This window comes from Macadamia integrifolia, unplaced genomic scaffold (genome assembly GCF_013358625.1).
Source record: "Macadamia integrifolia cultivar HAES 741 unplaced genomic scaffold, SCU_Mint_v3 scaffold2342, whole genome shotgun sequence".
Classification (NCBI taxonomy): Eukaryota; Viridiplantae; Streptophyta; class Magnoliopsida; order Proteales; family Proteaceae; genus Macadamia; species Macadamia integrifolia.
The window spans coordinates 54,925-70,301 of record NW_024868648.1 but is presented as its reverse complement, the minus strand read 5'-3'; the positions used below and the strand labels follow the sequence as shown (position 1 = coordinate 70,301).

The following is a 15,377-nucleotide window of genomic DNA, read 5'->3' as shown; positions in this document are numbered from 1 at the left end:
AGGTGTCAATGACTTAATGTCAAACAATATCTAAAATTAGGTTAATATCAGGGTCACAACCAGAGCCAACATTAGGGGCAAAAACTAGGGTCGGGTCGGGCCAAAAGTCAGGGTAAAAAAATTAGGGCCGGGTTCAGGGCGGGCCAAAGACATTAACCCCTACCCGCCTTGACCCTAACTCAGGGTTAGAAATTTCAAGATCGGGCCGGCCCTCAGGGCCAAAATTTTTGGATCGATACTTGTTCGGAATTAAGGCAGGCTAAGGGCGGGCTAAGGGCAAGTTCATGCAATCAGGGCCAAACTTGCACCCCTAAATACCTCCATACGGCCTTCCATTGACCTGCATGTTGGTACAATAACCGTGCAAGCGGACAAAGTTCTCTTGCCCAAATGTAATTATGGTAAGTGTTGCAGTCTCTGTTAAAGGGATCCAACATCATACATACAGAAAGCTTCTCATGATAAAATTTCCCTATTTTGTCACGTGCAGTATTACACATGCTTTACATAATGAAGTCGTCAATGGTAAAATCATTAACTGCCCGCCATATTTTGTCACTCTCTAACGAAACGAAATGAACCGAGAGAGAGACAGAGAGAGAGAGAAGAACAAGAACAAGAACAAGAAAAGCCTAATTTAGGAGAGGAGGAGAGAGGAAAAAGGAGAGACGGGATATTGTGGGAGGACAAGAGATACACAAATAAAGAAGAAAAGCTCTTTTTGAAGGATAGAAAGATAGATAGATAGAAAGATATAGAAGAGTTTCAGAAATAATAACACACCTTCTTCTTCTCTTTCTATAACCTCTAAAGAGTTTCTATGGAGCAAAATTGCCCGATTTGGGTCTTTCTAGAGTTTCTAGTCAAGGAGGAAATTTTTCTCAAAATAGCCAAAGGTGGTTTGGTCGTTTCCTCAACCTCTTTTTCTTCACCTCTTTTATTCTCCTTTGAGTGTTTCTTCAATGTATCTTGGGTCTTATACAACTCATCATTGTCTCTCTTAGTGGTTTCATCCTAGCTGTAGAGAAGAGAAGAGAAGAGTTCTTTGAAAAAATTTCCTTTTAATAGAGAGAGAGAGAGAGAGAGAGAGAGAGAGAGATGGGGCTCGTCAAGGGAGATTCGGAGAGGAAGGAAGAAGGAAATGGATTGGTTGCAGTTGCAATCGACAAAGACAAAGGAAGTCAATTTGCTTTGAAATGGGCTGTTGATCATCTTCTCAGCAGGGGACAAACAGTGATTCTTGTCCATGTAAGCCAAAGAGTATCATCTATTCCTAGCCCAAGTAAGTCTCTCTCTCTCTCTCTCTCTCTCTCTCTCTGTATGAATCTATTCTTGAGCTTAAGGGTAGAATCCATTTCCCACCTAATACTGCATATCTCTAATAATACTAGTATCTACCATAATAGAGTTGTCTTAACATATTTTTGAGTAACCAATTTTGAAACCAGAGCCTTAATGATTATCAAAAAAAAGGGCGTGCCCAATGCACGAGGCTCCCGTATGTGCAGAGCCTCAATGATAATGTCTTAGTAATCCAAAAACAGATACCATGAACAAGGTCACAATGTAATTTTTCCAATCCACCTTTTGGGGGAGTGGGCTAGGGTGAGGTGGGGGGAGGGGATGGTTTGATGGGGATTCAGGCCATTTATGTTGAAAAAAATATCAGGTCGAATGCATTGAGGCTCTTCTATGAGATAATACAAAAAATTACAATCTGGAGGAGAGCCAAACTAAGACTGAAATGTGGTTTAAGATGGGCAGAACAGGCAAGATCATGGGCTACTACCTAGTTACAATGTTTTGACTGCAATCAATGATGATATTTCTGACATGCCAAGGTCAACTTACAAGTCAAGATAGAGTTGTTTTATGCAACAAAGCATAACCATTTTATGTGGGTGCAAAGACTAAAGGAAATGCAACCATCAATTAACACTTCATGCTTGAGCCAGTGAGAAAAGGAGCTGTGCTTCCTCTAAAAGTTTAAGACTGGAAATAATTACAATGGAGGAGGGAGAAGGAAAATTTGTTCACACAAGGAAAATGAATCCTCCAATCCCTCTCTTTGATCTATAGAACAGGGCATTGAACAGTTAAAAGCTCAGGCAGCTGTTAAGGGGCTTGAAAAATCCAGGAATACATAGTGGGACTGTTTTTGAAGATAAAAATACGTTACTTATGTTACCAGTAAATCAATTTTTGGATTCATTTTTAAATAAAATTGATCCTAGCAAAAAAAAAAAAAGTCCATTAAGTCTCTTTACCAACAGTTGAAATCAAATTTTATTGTGAAAGTTCATAACATTGAAAAATATTAATTCTATTATAGTGTCAATACATAGACTGGGCATCTGTCCTTAAATAAACTGTTTTCAAGCTAAGATACTATTACATTTGTTTTTTCTCTGCAGTGGGCAACCATGTCGCCATTTCTGCTGTCAAAGACAATGTCGCATTGGCATACAAAAACCAACTCGAAGCTCAAACCAAGGAATTGTTCCTTCCCTTCCGCTGCTTTTGTACGAGAAAAGATGTGGGTTTCAAAGCTCCATTCCTGTCATTCTTCTTATTGGGTTTCAAAAAATTGGATGGAAGAAGGGCCAAGAAGGGGAGAAGGGAGAATGCAAATACAAAACAATGTGCCATGATATAAACTGCAGCTAGTTCTGCAAATGCTGAATTATCATTCAGAACAACTTGAGACCCATCAGGGTACAATTAGAAGAAAATTAGGAGTTTGAAAAATGTGGTTGTTTTTGAGCAAAGAATTCCTAGAAGGGTCCTTGCAATAAATTTCCACCACACATTCAGTAAGCTGTTTTTTGAATAGGACAACCTTATCAGAGGTTTGCCATTTGTTCTCTGTTGCTGCTAACTTCCTCTTTCCATCCCTCCTGCAGCATATATACTAGATGAAATCATGGTTTTGGGACACAATGATTAGGTCAATAGGACTAAAATTCAAGGGAAACAAGCTGAATCAAATAAATGGCCCCTATTACCAGAATTTAATCTAATCTCTTTGATCCTCTGAGGAATGGAAAATCCCAGGAACAAATGGGAGCAAGTCTAGAATAAACTTCACTGATAAACTCTCTCTCTCTCTCTCTCTCTCTCTCTCTCTCTCTCCCCCTTTAGACCATTATGCCTCAATATTCATAGGGAAGACTATTACTATTCCTAAACAAATCATGATTCCTAACATAATCCTAAATTAACGAAAGGAGGGAAGAAGTGGAAGAATCCCACTGTCACATGATTCAGAGATTTTTGGTTCATTTGAGAGAGATTTTAGTATTAAATCTAAACACAAAAGTTTCCACTTGTCTTGACCCCCAAAAAGACTTTCCCATGTGAGGGAATTATTGAATTCATGCGATACCTTGTAAATGATAGAGGCCATCTCAAAAGATAATACTAGTTATTAATTTGCACAAGTGAGTGATAATCCCATGAGAATCCTTGAACTAATGATAGGTAACAGAATAACTTCTCAGAGGGAACCTAACCAAGCTAAATGAGCAAGTCTTGACCGCAAAAAATAAGGTTTAGAAAAGCAATAAAGAATACAGCTTCTAGTTTCTTAAGATTTATAGCTTCCAAAACAAACTCTTGAACCAACTCCAGACAATAAACACTTTCTACAACAGAAGGGTATGGAATCCACATGGGATACATGTAATCACTACTGGTCATTTTTTAGCTTAACAATAACAAAAACTTTTACAAAAAGGGAAATACATGAAGGCTTGTAGAACTTCTCAATGGGGTTTTCTGCACAACCCATTGAATATTGAGTTCAGCAACTGCATGCTCGAAAGTTATTTTCCACATTCAAAGAAATTGGCATTCGGATTATATTAAAAAATATTCAGGATATCTTGTTGCTCCAAATCACTACTAAAGGTTCTTAAAAGTGATAAATGTCTTCACAACCTAGTTCCTACTGGCATTCATAAGCATGACATATATACACATGCATGCATTATTGTTGTATAAAATGTTTCAAGTATTCCAATCACTCATCTTAGAGCTAGCAGGAAGATGTCGAAGCTGAGATGAGGAGGCTGAAGCTAGAGCTCAAGCAAACGATGGATATGTATAGTACAGCCTGCAAAGAAGCACTCACAGCGAACCAGAAGGTACTAAGAGCCAGCATTTGTTTTCTGTATTAAATGAGTCCCTGATTATTTCCAAGTTACAACTTGGTGTTTTCCTTATAGGCAAGGGACTTCCATCGCTGGAAAATTGAAGAAGAACAGAAATTTGAAGAGGCACGGATGGCTGAGGAAGCTGCGCTTGCAATTGCAGAGAGGGAGAAAGCCAAGTGTAAGGCAGCCATTGAGGCAGCCGAAGCAGCACAAAGAATTGCAGAACTGGAAGCACAAAAGAGAGTGAATGCGGAGATGAAAGCTCTCAAAGAATCAGAGGAGAAGAAAAAGGTGTTGAATGCTCTTGCAAATTCTGATGTCAGGTACAGGAAATACACAATTGAGGAGATTGAAGCGGCAACAGAATTTTTCATTGAATCTAGAAAGATTGGGGAAGGTGGTTATGGGCCAGTATATAAATGTCATTTGGATCATACACCAGTTGCAATTAAGGTTCTTCGACCAAATGCCGCTCAAGGAAGGTCACAGTTCCAGCAGGAGGTAATGAAAAAGGGAAAAGGGATTGGGGGAGAGAATAGCTCAAACCCATGGATAGAATGTTTGGACTCTAGGAATGTATCAAATAACACTTGATTTGTTACCCCCAAATGCAGATTGAAGTTCTAAGCTGCATACGTCATCCGAACATGGTTCTCCTCCTTGGAGCTTGCCCAGAGTATGGGTGCCTTGTCTATGAATACATGGCCAATGGGAGCCTAGAAGACCGCCTCTTCCGGCGAGGGAACACCCCAGTTCTTTCTTGGCAGCTGAGGTTCCGAATAGCAGCAGAGATTGGTACTGGCTTGCTCTTCCTCCACCAAACCAAGCCAGAGCCACTAGTGCACCGAGATCTCAAACCTGCCAACATCTTGCTTGATCGCAACTACGTTAGCAAGATTAGTGATGTTGGCCTTGCTAGGCTCGTCCCTCCATCTGTTGCAGATACCGTCACACAGTACCTTATGACATCAACAGCTGGAACTTTCTGTTACATAGATCCAGAGTACCAGCAAACAGGCATGCTTGGCATAAAATCAGACATCTACTCCCTTGGTATCATGCTTCTACAAATTCTAACATCCAAGCCACCAATGGGCTTGACACACCATGTTGAACGGGCTCTTGAGAAGGGAACATTTGCTGAGATTCTGGACCCTACCGTGCCTGACTGGCCAATTGAAGAAAGCGTGTCCTTTGCTAAGGTGGCACTAAGGTGCGCAGAGTTAAGAAGGAAAGATCGGCCAGATCTAGGCAAGGTTGTCTTGCCACAACTAAATAGACTGAGAGAACTAGCCGAGGAAAACATGCTTATGACATTACAAGGTGGCACAGGGAGTACAAGTGCCTCACCCAACCACAACCATGCTTCAAAGCGCCAAGTAAGTGAAATGCAAGCCTATCTATGCAGGAGTGATCCAAAATGAATACGTATGGCTTAGAATCCAAAAAATATATATATATATTGAAAACCTTTAAATGGCAGAAGTGGTCCAAAATGAATGTGCTTTAGCTTAGATATCATAAGAATGAAACATCTACATACAACTTCCAGCTCACACAAGTAATCTTCATCAGCGCAAAAACTGAAAATTATTATTAAACTGTGACTTGATTTGGTAGCTACTTGATAAAATCATTTCTCAGACTGCAGACGTTACAAATTATCAAGATATTTTCTGCAGGATGTGATGAGCGACCCTCTTCTCGTACACTCTAGTGATAGTTCAAGGAGTAGGCCAAGTGGATCGTCCTTCCCTGCAATGCGACAAATATGAACTGAGAAGAACTTATTTTGGGGGGAGGGGGGAATAGAGATTTGATTTTCATGGTTCATGGAAGCTCATCTTGCTTTTCTGAATCCCAAATCCAGAAGACTGAAGTCAATTGGGGCTTTCACAAGCTTTTCCCATTCAAGTATATGAAATCAAGTCGTGTAGTAGAAACAATTCATTAGCATACATGTACAAATATGTAAGGCCAACCTAACTAGGTTGAAATTATTTTCATTCTCTAGAGACAAATAAGGTATGTTTGAGAAGGCTCCTGAGTAGCATATCTTGCCCATTAATGCCCAAGAAAAGGGTTCCAATTTTTTTGGTGTGGAAACCAAATAGGAAATAAGAGCCAACCATGACAGCCCCCTCGCTTTGCTGAACTAATGTTCCTATAAAAGTTAATAGATGTGGTGATGTTATGATGACATGGAACCCTCTCTCTCTCTCTCTCTCTCTCTCTCTCTCTGACACACACACACACACAAAATAACACAAGTAAAGATCAGATGCATAGATCCTACTGTAGGATTGGAAATCACAAAAGGAACAGGAGCAGGAAACAGGAGATCCAAATAAATAATGTTTTACTAGCTTAACAACAACATTTGTTCTGCCTTATTCCAGTGTTTGAAAAGACAACTGAACTGCAAGGAATCAGCTCCTACCCTTGGACCATCAACTGAAAAATGGTCCACGTTCGCAGTTGATCTTAGAAGATATTACATGTTGGACCTTGGGACTGCATGATCAAATGTTTGGATGCTGATTGCTAGGCCTGAACATGTCAACAATCCTATTTATTTACCCCAAAAATCTAGCTCTTTATTCTGGGAAGTTACGTTAGAGGCTTTTCATGAAAAGCTGATTAATTAGCTTTGCATCAGCATACCTATAAGCAAAATAAAAAGCTTTCCTATAGAATTTTGTTAAATCTAAGAAATGGCCAAATTTTGAAGTCATTGTGTGATAATGCCATAATGGTTCATCCTTGCTCATAGGTGCATTATGTTGGTGATAGTGTATGATAATGGTTCATAATTAATGGGATTTAGTGGGGTGCAATATTTTTTTTTATAGGGTACGTTTCACTCTTAAGGAGTTTTTCTCTGTCTCAGCACATTTCTTTCATCTTACAAGATTTTTATTTTTATTTATTTATTTATTTATTTATTTTGGCAATCAACAAAAGAGAATAAATTGTAAGAAAATGATGTACAGGATTAACGTCTAGACATATACTAAGAAGGCGAAAGATAGATTGATTTGAAATGCACCTTTGGCATTGCCATGAATAGAACACTCAAGACAAGAAAACTAAAATAAAAGCTCAAGGCTCAAAACTGAAACGGGGTTCATTCTTATAACACCATCTCAATTCATAATTTGCAAATGACAGGAAATATGGCCAAAACTGGGAGGTATGTGACCTTGCTCTGTACTTGGGGAGCACATCTGCTAGAGCGTTTCCTCCATGAAACAAAGGACAGGCACCTCTGCTAAAACGCCTGTGAGATGTTGTTCTTAACATAGAGAACTATAGCACATGAATCAAATTCTATTCAAAGATTTTAATTGTCTCCATCTTGAGTGGTTTCTTCCACCCCCATCCACACAAAAAAAAAATTATAATTCAAAATACTCCATTAATATATGAAAGTAACATTTTTATTCTTAGATGATTTATGAAGCTACGGAAACGATTTGGATCATCTCATTGGTAGGGTCATACATTCTAACAACCATTAATGGAGGGGTGTAGATCATTACCTGAAACTCCACAAGTGCAAAACCTCCACACGATCTTAGCCCTTACACAGTGAGTCCTTCCCACACATACAGCTTTGCGTTCCCTTTGAGTCCAAGCTCCTCCACAATAGTCAGGGTTTACACGAAACCCCTAATTAGCACTCAATCACTAGTGTAGAGCACAAGAGCAAGAGAGAGGGAAAGGAGCACGGCTTTTTAAAGGAGGAGAAAATAGAATCTGTGTATTTACTTTGTTTTTTAGAGTTCATATATATTTCCAACTAAAATCCTATTAATTAGAGTTGTAGATAAACCCAACTTTAGCATAGAGATTTCTTTCTTGGAGTCCATCACTCACCCAAACCAATCTTATCATTATTGATAAGATATTAAATAAATAGCAAATTACTAATTCCTTTTCCTAACAATTTAACACCATAGTAATCCAACACCTTTTACCAATGGAATAGGGGATAGAAGAAGAAATCAAAATAACATGAATCAACTTTACTTGTAGTTTATTGACTCAAACAAACTAATTACTATAATTATGGCAATAAAAGGAAGGGGTAATAGGAAGCTAACAATGGTAAAATGTGTTTTACAATCACTATCTGTCATCCCTATTTCTTTTTTATATGCATAAAAGTAACCGGCCCATTATCAATCAAAAAGTGGCACAATACAGGTGTGTCGGTCAACCCATAAAGAAATCAAGAACACTCACGGGGAAACAAATATCCTCAGATCTTGGGATCTGAGGAAGATCCTACCTTCCCTCATTAACAAACTCATAATCGAACTTGAACTCAACCTCTCCAAGTGTGGAAACTAACTTGCCTTCACAAAACGGTAGGGATTCTCCACATCTAAAGATGATAACCCATTAGGGCACTATCTCTCAACCGACCTCAGCCTCCCAAACAGGGAAACTATCTCCCAGCATGACTCTACTTCTTCTCGTTCCATAAAAGAGGTAAGAGGACCAAGATAAAGAATAATCTCACAGTTAGCAATGACTATTACTTTCTCCCCACCTCACGACTATTGTTGCACGGATTACTAACCTGGGTGTCGGAGAGTCTCCTTGGAGTTACTTAGCTATCAAGGGTGTATGAATCACCATAAACAATTTTTTTGTTGCAACAGATTAGCGTCGTCTATGGGAACTGAGAAATCAATAGGGAAACGACATATGTCCCTGAAGAAGATGAAAAGACAGCCCTCAGATGGTAGTGGAGATGAGGAGGAGGGGTAGCCCATGGATGTCGAGAGGAACATCAGGAATGTGCCCATACCAGAGGATATTCCCCTACCAGCTCCCAGGGATCCTTCACCACCTATGTATCCTCCACCACCCATGCACTATATAGGGGCTTCTTCATCAGCAACAACACTAGAGGAGTACAGCTAAACTCATATGTTTGGATGTCTAGACACTTTGACTAAAACCATGGGATGAGGATTCTCCCAGGTAGATGAGAGATTTGACACTCTCGATGGACGCATGTCATCTTTCGAGAAGCAGATGGAGTGGACCCTGTTCTTTGGGATACCTTCAAAGTCTTCAGCACCACCTCCACCTTTAGTAGAGTGATCCTAGCATGTTTGCTTAGGATTTTCTAGTCCTTTAGTTCCATGTTCTAAGCTTTCTTACTTTCCTGTTTTAGGATTATTTCTTTATTTTGTTATGCAAATTTATATTTTCCTACAATTCTCTTCTTTTATTTCCTTTATGTTCGTATATAAAAGCTTATGCAACATCTTTAAATTATGAATGAAATGGATTTTACTTCTATCAAAGTTAGTTTCCTAATTTGTCTCTATTAAACTTGTTTGTATATTAAAGTTTTTATTGTAAACCCTAATCCCCAAGAATCCCAGAGATCCATTTGATTGTGCGTCAAGGCAGAGCATCAAGCTTTGATACCAAAACCTCTCACACCCCACCATTTCTAGGATGCCAAGGATGTGCACTTAACACCATTCTACAAGATTTCTAAGATCTCTGAAGCAGTACCTTTCCCTCATAATCCATAACAAGAATCACTAAATCAGATTCAACGAATAAGATAATATACAAAACATGATTCTCCTACTGGAAAGACTACAAAATGATAAGATGTCATAACAGGTTTACATCCAAAATTAAAGTACCAAGACGTATATCATAATAATCAACAAAAATACCCCCAAAAAGAGGGTGAACAAGATACCTTGGAAGCGGTGTTCTTAAAAATCTCGTCAGACCTATTACTTATGGGTTATCCAACTGTTATACCCATGCCTTAATTTTTTTCTTTTGTGGCTGACTGAAAATGAACCACAAGGGGGAGACAGATTAAAGACTACTGGATAGCATTAGTTTTCTTCCATGAGGGAAGGAATGATCCCACTTGCAAGTGTTATTCATGCCAGGGCAATTGGAAGGGTTACAAATCTTCAAGGAAGTCAGTCTTTTGCCATTAAGGCAATTTAGCTGAACCAGAGTAATGAATTACACTGAAGTTGGGTTATCCAACTATTATACCCATGCCTTAATTTTTTTTCTTTTGTGACTGACTGAAAATGAAACACAAGGGGGAGATAGATCAAAGACTACTACTGGATAGCAGCAGTTTTCTTCCATGAGGGAAGGAATGATCCCACTTGCAAGTGTTATTCATGCCAGGACAATTGGAAGGGTTACAAATCTTCAAGGAAGTCAGTCTTCTGTCGTTAAGGGGATTTACCTGAACCTGAGTAATGAATTACACTAAAGTCGGGTTATCCAACTATTATACCCACGCCTTAATTCTTTCTTTTGTGACTGACTGAAAATGAACCACAAGGGGGAGACAGATTAAAGACTACTGGATAGCAGCAATTTTCTTCCACGAGGGAAGAAATGATCCCACTTGCAAGTGTTATTCATACCAGGACAATTGGAAGATTACAAATCTCCAATAAAGTCAATCTTCCGCCATTAAGGGGATTTACCTAAAGCTGAGTAATGAATTACACTTAAGTCGGGCCCACACCCCTGTATAGGCCCTAAAAACCTAATTAATTACACTGAAGTCGGGCCCACATCCCTGTATAGGCCCTAGAAACCCTCAATGCAACAAGGTGAAGTTGTCCCAACTATGTTGGGCACGATTCACCCACACTTGTAGGAGTATTGTGACAAAATAGGTTATTGGGCTATGGGCCCAAGCCCGTGCACCTCAGACCACCTCCAATAGTTGGTATAACCTTCCAATGAATGGATAATGTGTTAGATCACTCAAAGGTGGGCACACTAATGCCAATTGGGGAATTAACCAATAATGAGAGAAAACCCATTTACTTCCTTAACAAGCCTCAATAACTTAAGTTACCATATAAAGAGTTATAAGCAAAACCCATTTGTTTCCCAAACATGCCTCAGTAAACTTTAGTTGTCATATAACGAGCTATTTGAAAACCCCATTATTTTCCTAAACAAGCTTTAGTGAACTTAAGTTTCTATAAATAGAGCCATTAACTCATTCATTTCCTTTCCTACCAAGTTAAAGATAAGAGGAGAAGAGAAGGGAGAAAGAAGAAAGGAGAAAGGAGAAGAAGGAGGAGGAGGAGGAGGAGGAGGGAAGTAAGGGAGAAGAAGGAGGTTGGAGCAAGAGAGGGACCACCTCCACTCACCCCAAATTAAGGTGTGTTAGAACTCTCTCCCTACCTCTTTTACATGCTTGCTCTCTCTGTCTTATCCCATTTCTTCACCCAAGCTAAAATTAGGAACCCTAACCGAAATCCCCTTTGCCCACCGACTTGATTTACAAATTAAGTTGGGGATTTTGTGTAGGAGACCTAATCTAGCTAATTGAACCACTACTATTGAGAATGGAGACCTCTCATATGATAAGCCCCAATTTAGGCAACCCAAAACCCTAGAATTTGGGCAATTGACCAAATCCCCTATAATAACCCATCCTAACCTAACCCTATGTTGGGGGAAAGATATTGTACACCTAAAAATAGGGAATTGTGGTGATCATAAATGAAATTGGAGACCAATGCATAAAACACCAACCGAATTTTTTTCAAAATTGGGAATTTAATCAAATCCTCTATAATCTACCACCCTAACTCAACTATAGTTTGGGGAATTGGTGAAGGCTAGACTAAGGGATTGGGGTGACCATATTTGGGTATAGGGACCCAATGCATGAAAACCCCAATTTAAATTCCCAAAATTTAGTAACCTAAATCCTAAATTAGGGAAATTGGACAAACCATTAGGATCTAAACCTCATAGGTGACTAATCACATCAATCTTAAGCTAATTAGTTTGTGCATGTGTTTCGTGCATGAATTCTAACCCTAGAACACTAACCCTAACATATCTCCTACCTAAAACTGGTAAACCATGAGGTGGGGGTATAATCAACACTATAAGAAGAGAATTAGGAGTATGTATATCTTGACCTGAAAAATCTTTATGTTTCCTATGAATAGAGCCTTCAAGAAGTGAGCCAACTCGGCTCGAGATCGTTGGCAACGCACAACAAATAAGAACACATGGTGAATTGGTGTTGTGAACTATTTTACGAAGTGTTTATAACATGTTATCTATGTGTGTGCTCATTAGATTTGCATTGTAAACTTGTTATTATTTAAGTATTAAATTATGGATATTGGTGTTGATATTGATGTTGGTGTTGGTGTTGACGAATGAGATGCAGGATAGCCGAAGGTTGGGTTCTGGCACTGTATGCCCATAGTGTGTGTGTGTGTGTGTGTGTGAGTGTGTGTGTGTTGGTGTTGATAGATGGGATGCAGGGTAGCCGAAGGTTGGGTTTCGTCACTGCATGCCCACAGTGTGTGTGAGTATGATTGCGAGGAGATATGTTTTCATGTTAGATTGCATCGGGTTTGGACAATAACCCAGATGCTACAACCTCTTGCCAATAAGGTGAAAATATTGGCTAATCCCATCGTTCAATGGACCAAGGTTGGGAGAATTTCCGATGTCGAGGTAGAGGGTACGGCGTTATGACAAACCCCTCATCAAAGGTTGGATACCGATGTTGTGGTATGCTTCACCGAAGGTTGGATACCAGTATTGTGGTATATATGGGGGATTATTAATAGGGGCTTACCAGGTACCAAAATAGCCATATAGAGACCGGTATGCTCCTGACTCGCAACTAGCTCATATCCTCGGAGGCTGATAACGTACATTTGTGATTGGGGATATCACCTATGCTACAGTAGCTCTAAAACTCAACATCGAATTATAATCAATTGACTAGGCTCGTGTGATAACAAACCAGATCATGACATTGCATTCATCTAATTTGCATTTATATTGTTGTTGTTGAGCATTGACATTATTATTGCATTTCATATATGGTTGTATTTGCTTATGTGTCCACCCCTCACTGGGCTTCGTGGAAGCTCACCCCATTTGTTCCTATGCTTTTAGATGGTGAGGTGCCCACTCTATATGGAGATGAACTATGGGTCGAGGAGCTAGTAGCACACGAGGATGGTTGTATGTGTGATGATTGTGACTTTGGGGCACCTTGAAGATGATAGTAGTCATCTTTCTCTTTTTTATACTTTTAGTGTACATACCTGATGTAACCCTAGAGGTATTGTTATAATTATGTTCTGATAGGGGTAAACGTTCTTTTGTGTAAACATGGTAGATATCAAGTTGCTGGTTGGGGTTATAGAATGTTGATTTGGGTTATTTTATAGACAGTGGGGTCCTACCTGTAAGTGGGCTCATTCATATCCTTATAACCACAATATTGACCCAGGTAGGGAAGAGGGATTGTACTTGGAATCACAATGTCCAAGATATACAGTAGGAGACCCATCATACCCTACCTTAGCATGGGACCCACCACTATAATTCCACTGTTGGGTGGTCCTTTCAGTAAAAGGACAAGAATGGACTATGTGGATAAGACTCAGTCAAGACTTGGAATTGGGGTTTGTAATTATAAATAGAAAAGTCAAGGCAGGATTTTTATTAATTAAATATTTAAATCCAATGTGTAATTAGGGACCAAATCTACCGGTGAGGATGTAAATCTGATTTTGGGATTTATCACATCAGCAATTTGGGTTTTGAGGTGAGTGGGTGATTGTTTTATTTTACGGAGTGTTTTATATACTTTTATGTTTTTGCATGCTTATATGAAATTAGAAATCCTATTTTGGATTTATTTTATATATATATATACTAGTAAACTTGCACATGCAAATGCACGTTTGGTCAAATATTTAGATATAAAATTAAAATTTTTTAGAGTTGTTACATTCAAGTGTTAGTTTTATTAATTAAAAACATATATTGCTTCTGAAGGATTAAAGCTAAGGCAGTAATAATACCAACCTTGCTTGTAGGAGCAGAAGGTGAAAGCAGAGGCAACAAAGAGAGATGGAGAAGGTGGTGTGGGTGTTGGTGGGGATCCAACAAAGAAATTGAGAGGATACTTGTGCAGCAGCCTCATTGAGTGACAGAAAAACATGAAATCACATTGCATTTCCCAACAATCTCAATGGGTAGAGTAAGATTGAGAGAGGGAATTTGAGATTGTAATATTTGAATAACTATTAATTAATAAAGGAGAATCTAGATGGAAGTTTTGTCTATAGGATTCTGTAATTCATGGTCTATTCTTTGGCAAGAACTTCCCGCAAGGTTGGAGCCTATAGCAGTTCGACAGAATAGTTGATCGGTTCTGAATTTCCATGTAGACACTAAAGTATATAGATTTTAATTGTTCTTTGATCTAAGACAGAGGGTCCTATACAAGTTGAGGACTAGATATGTTTTGCTGCCATAGAAGGAGTTGAAGAGGTTGATCTAGACTTCTCTCCAAGGAGGAACTTGAACTTAATAAGGTTCCTAATTTTCTCTTGGATTGTGATAAATGTACGTTCTTACATTAACTTTGTACATTTAGGCCCTTGCCTTCAGCTTTCAATGGTTTGTGCCTACATACTCACCTGCCTATATCTTAGACTGGTTGATGCCACTAAGATATAATCCAATATGTGTCTTAGACATGTTTGCTTCTAGAGAATGTAGTTAGGCTTTATAGTCCAGATTGTTACAATCCATTTTGGAATTGAATATTAATGTCCCCATTCTTCGTTCACTGCATTTCTACTCCAATTCTCAAGTCTAAAAGATGCAATGCTTGATTTCTCAACTTCAATGCCTAAAGGAATTGATAAGACTTTATACATGAAAAAAAATCTTTCAATTTATTTATGTACAATAAGAGAATGAGCTGATGCGCCTCTTTCCATCTAGCATTTGTGGGAAGATACCAACTAATCATTCAGGTACATAAAGTATATAAAATTAGTGTTTTTACTCTAAACTAAAAAAAAAAAAAACAAGAATCCAACTAATAATATTTTCATCAAGTTGAGCCAGAGGCATGCTCCAAAGTTGCTAGTATCTCTTCGCAAATCGAGATTCCCCTATAAACAGTACAAATTATCATATGATCTCCATATCTAATTGAATATTTTGGACTATCCCCAGCTTTCAAGATAGGAGTTGTCAACCAAATTTAGGTAAGCCCTTGCTTCCCATTTTGAAGTAATCAAAAAATAAAAATTAATTAATGAATAAGAAAACGAGAAAATTCTTGATTTCAAATTACATAATGGGAAGGTCTACTAGGGAAGTTTAGAGATTCATTTTGTTTTACCAGTA

At 38.7% G+C, this 15,377-nt stretch overlaps 1 protein-coding gene and 1 long non-coding RNA gene across 2 annotated transcripts; both read left to right on the top strand.

The window, feature by feature from the left end:
• The first annotated feature begins 619 nt into the window (after nucleotides 1-619).
• On the top strand, nucleotides 620-6,189 carry LOC122066320 (U-box domain-containing protein 34-like). Its single transcript, XM_042630141.1, is given in 6 exon segments — nucleotides 620-1,282; nucleotides 2,415-2,560; nucleotides 4,014-4,145; nucleotides 4,227-4,655; nucleotides 4,769-5,533; nucleotides 5,837-6,189. Coding segments are annotated over 6 exon segments (1,749 nt in total). The 5' UTR covers nucleotides 620-1,098; the 3' UTR covers nucleotides 5,930-6,189.
• Nucleotides 6,190-11,221: 5,032 nt separating this feature from the next.
• LOC122066319 lies at nucleotides 11,222-14,299 on the top strand. The gene is made up of 2 exons (XR_006136329.1): nucleotides 11,222-11,346; nucleotides 14,051-14,299. It is a non-coding gene; the product is annotated as an uncharacterized LOC122066319 (long non-coding RNA).
• Nucleotides 14,300-15,377: the final 1,078 nt, after the last annotated feature.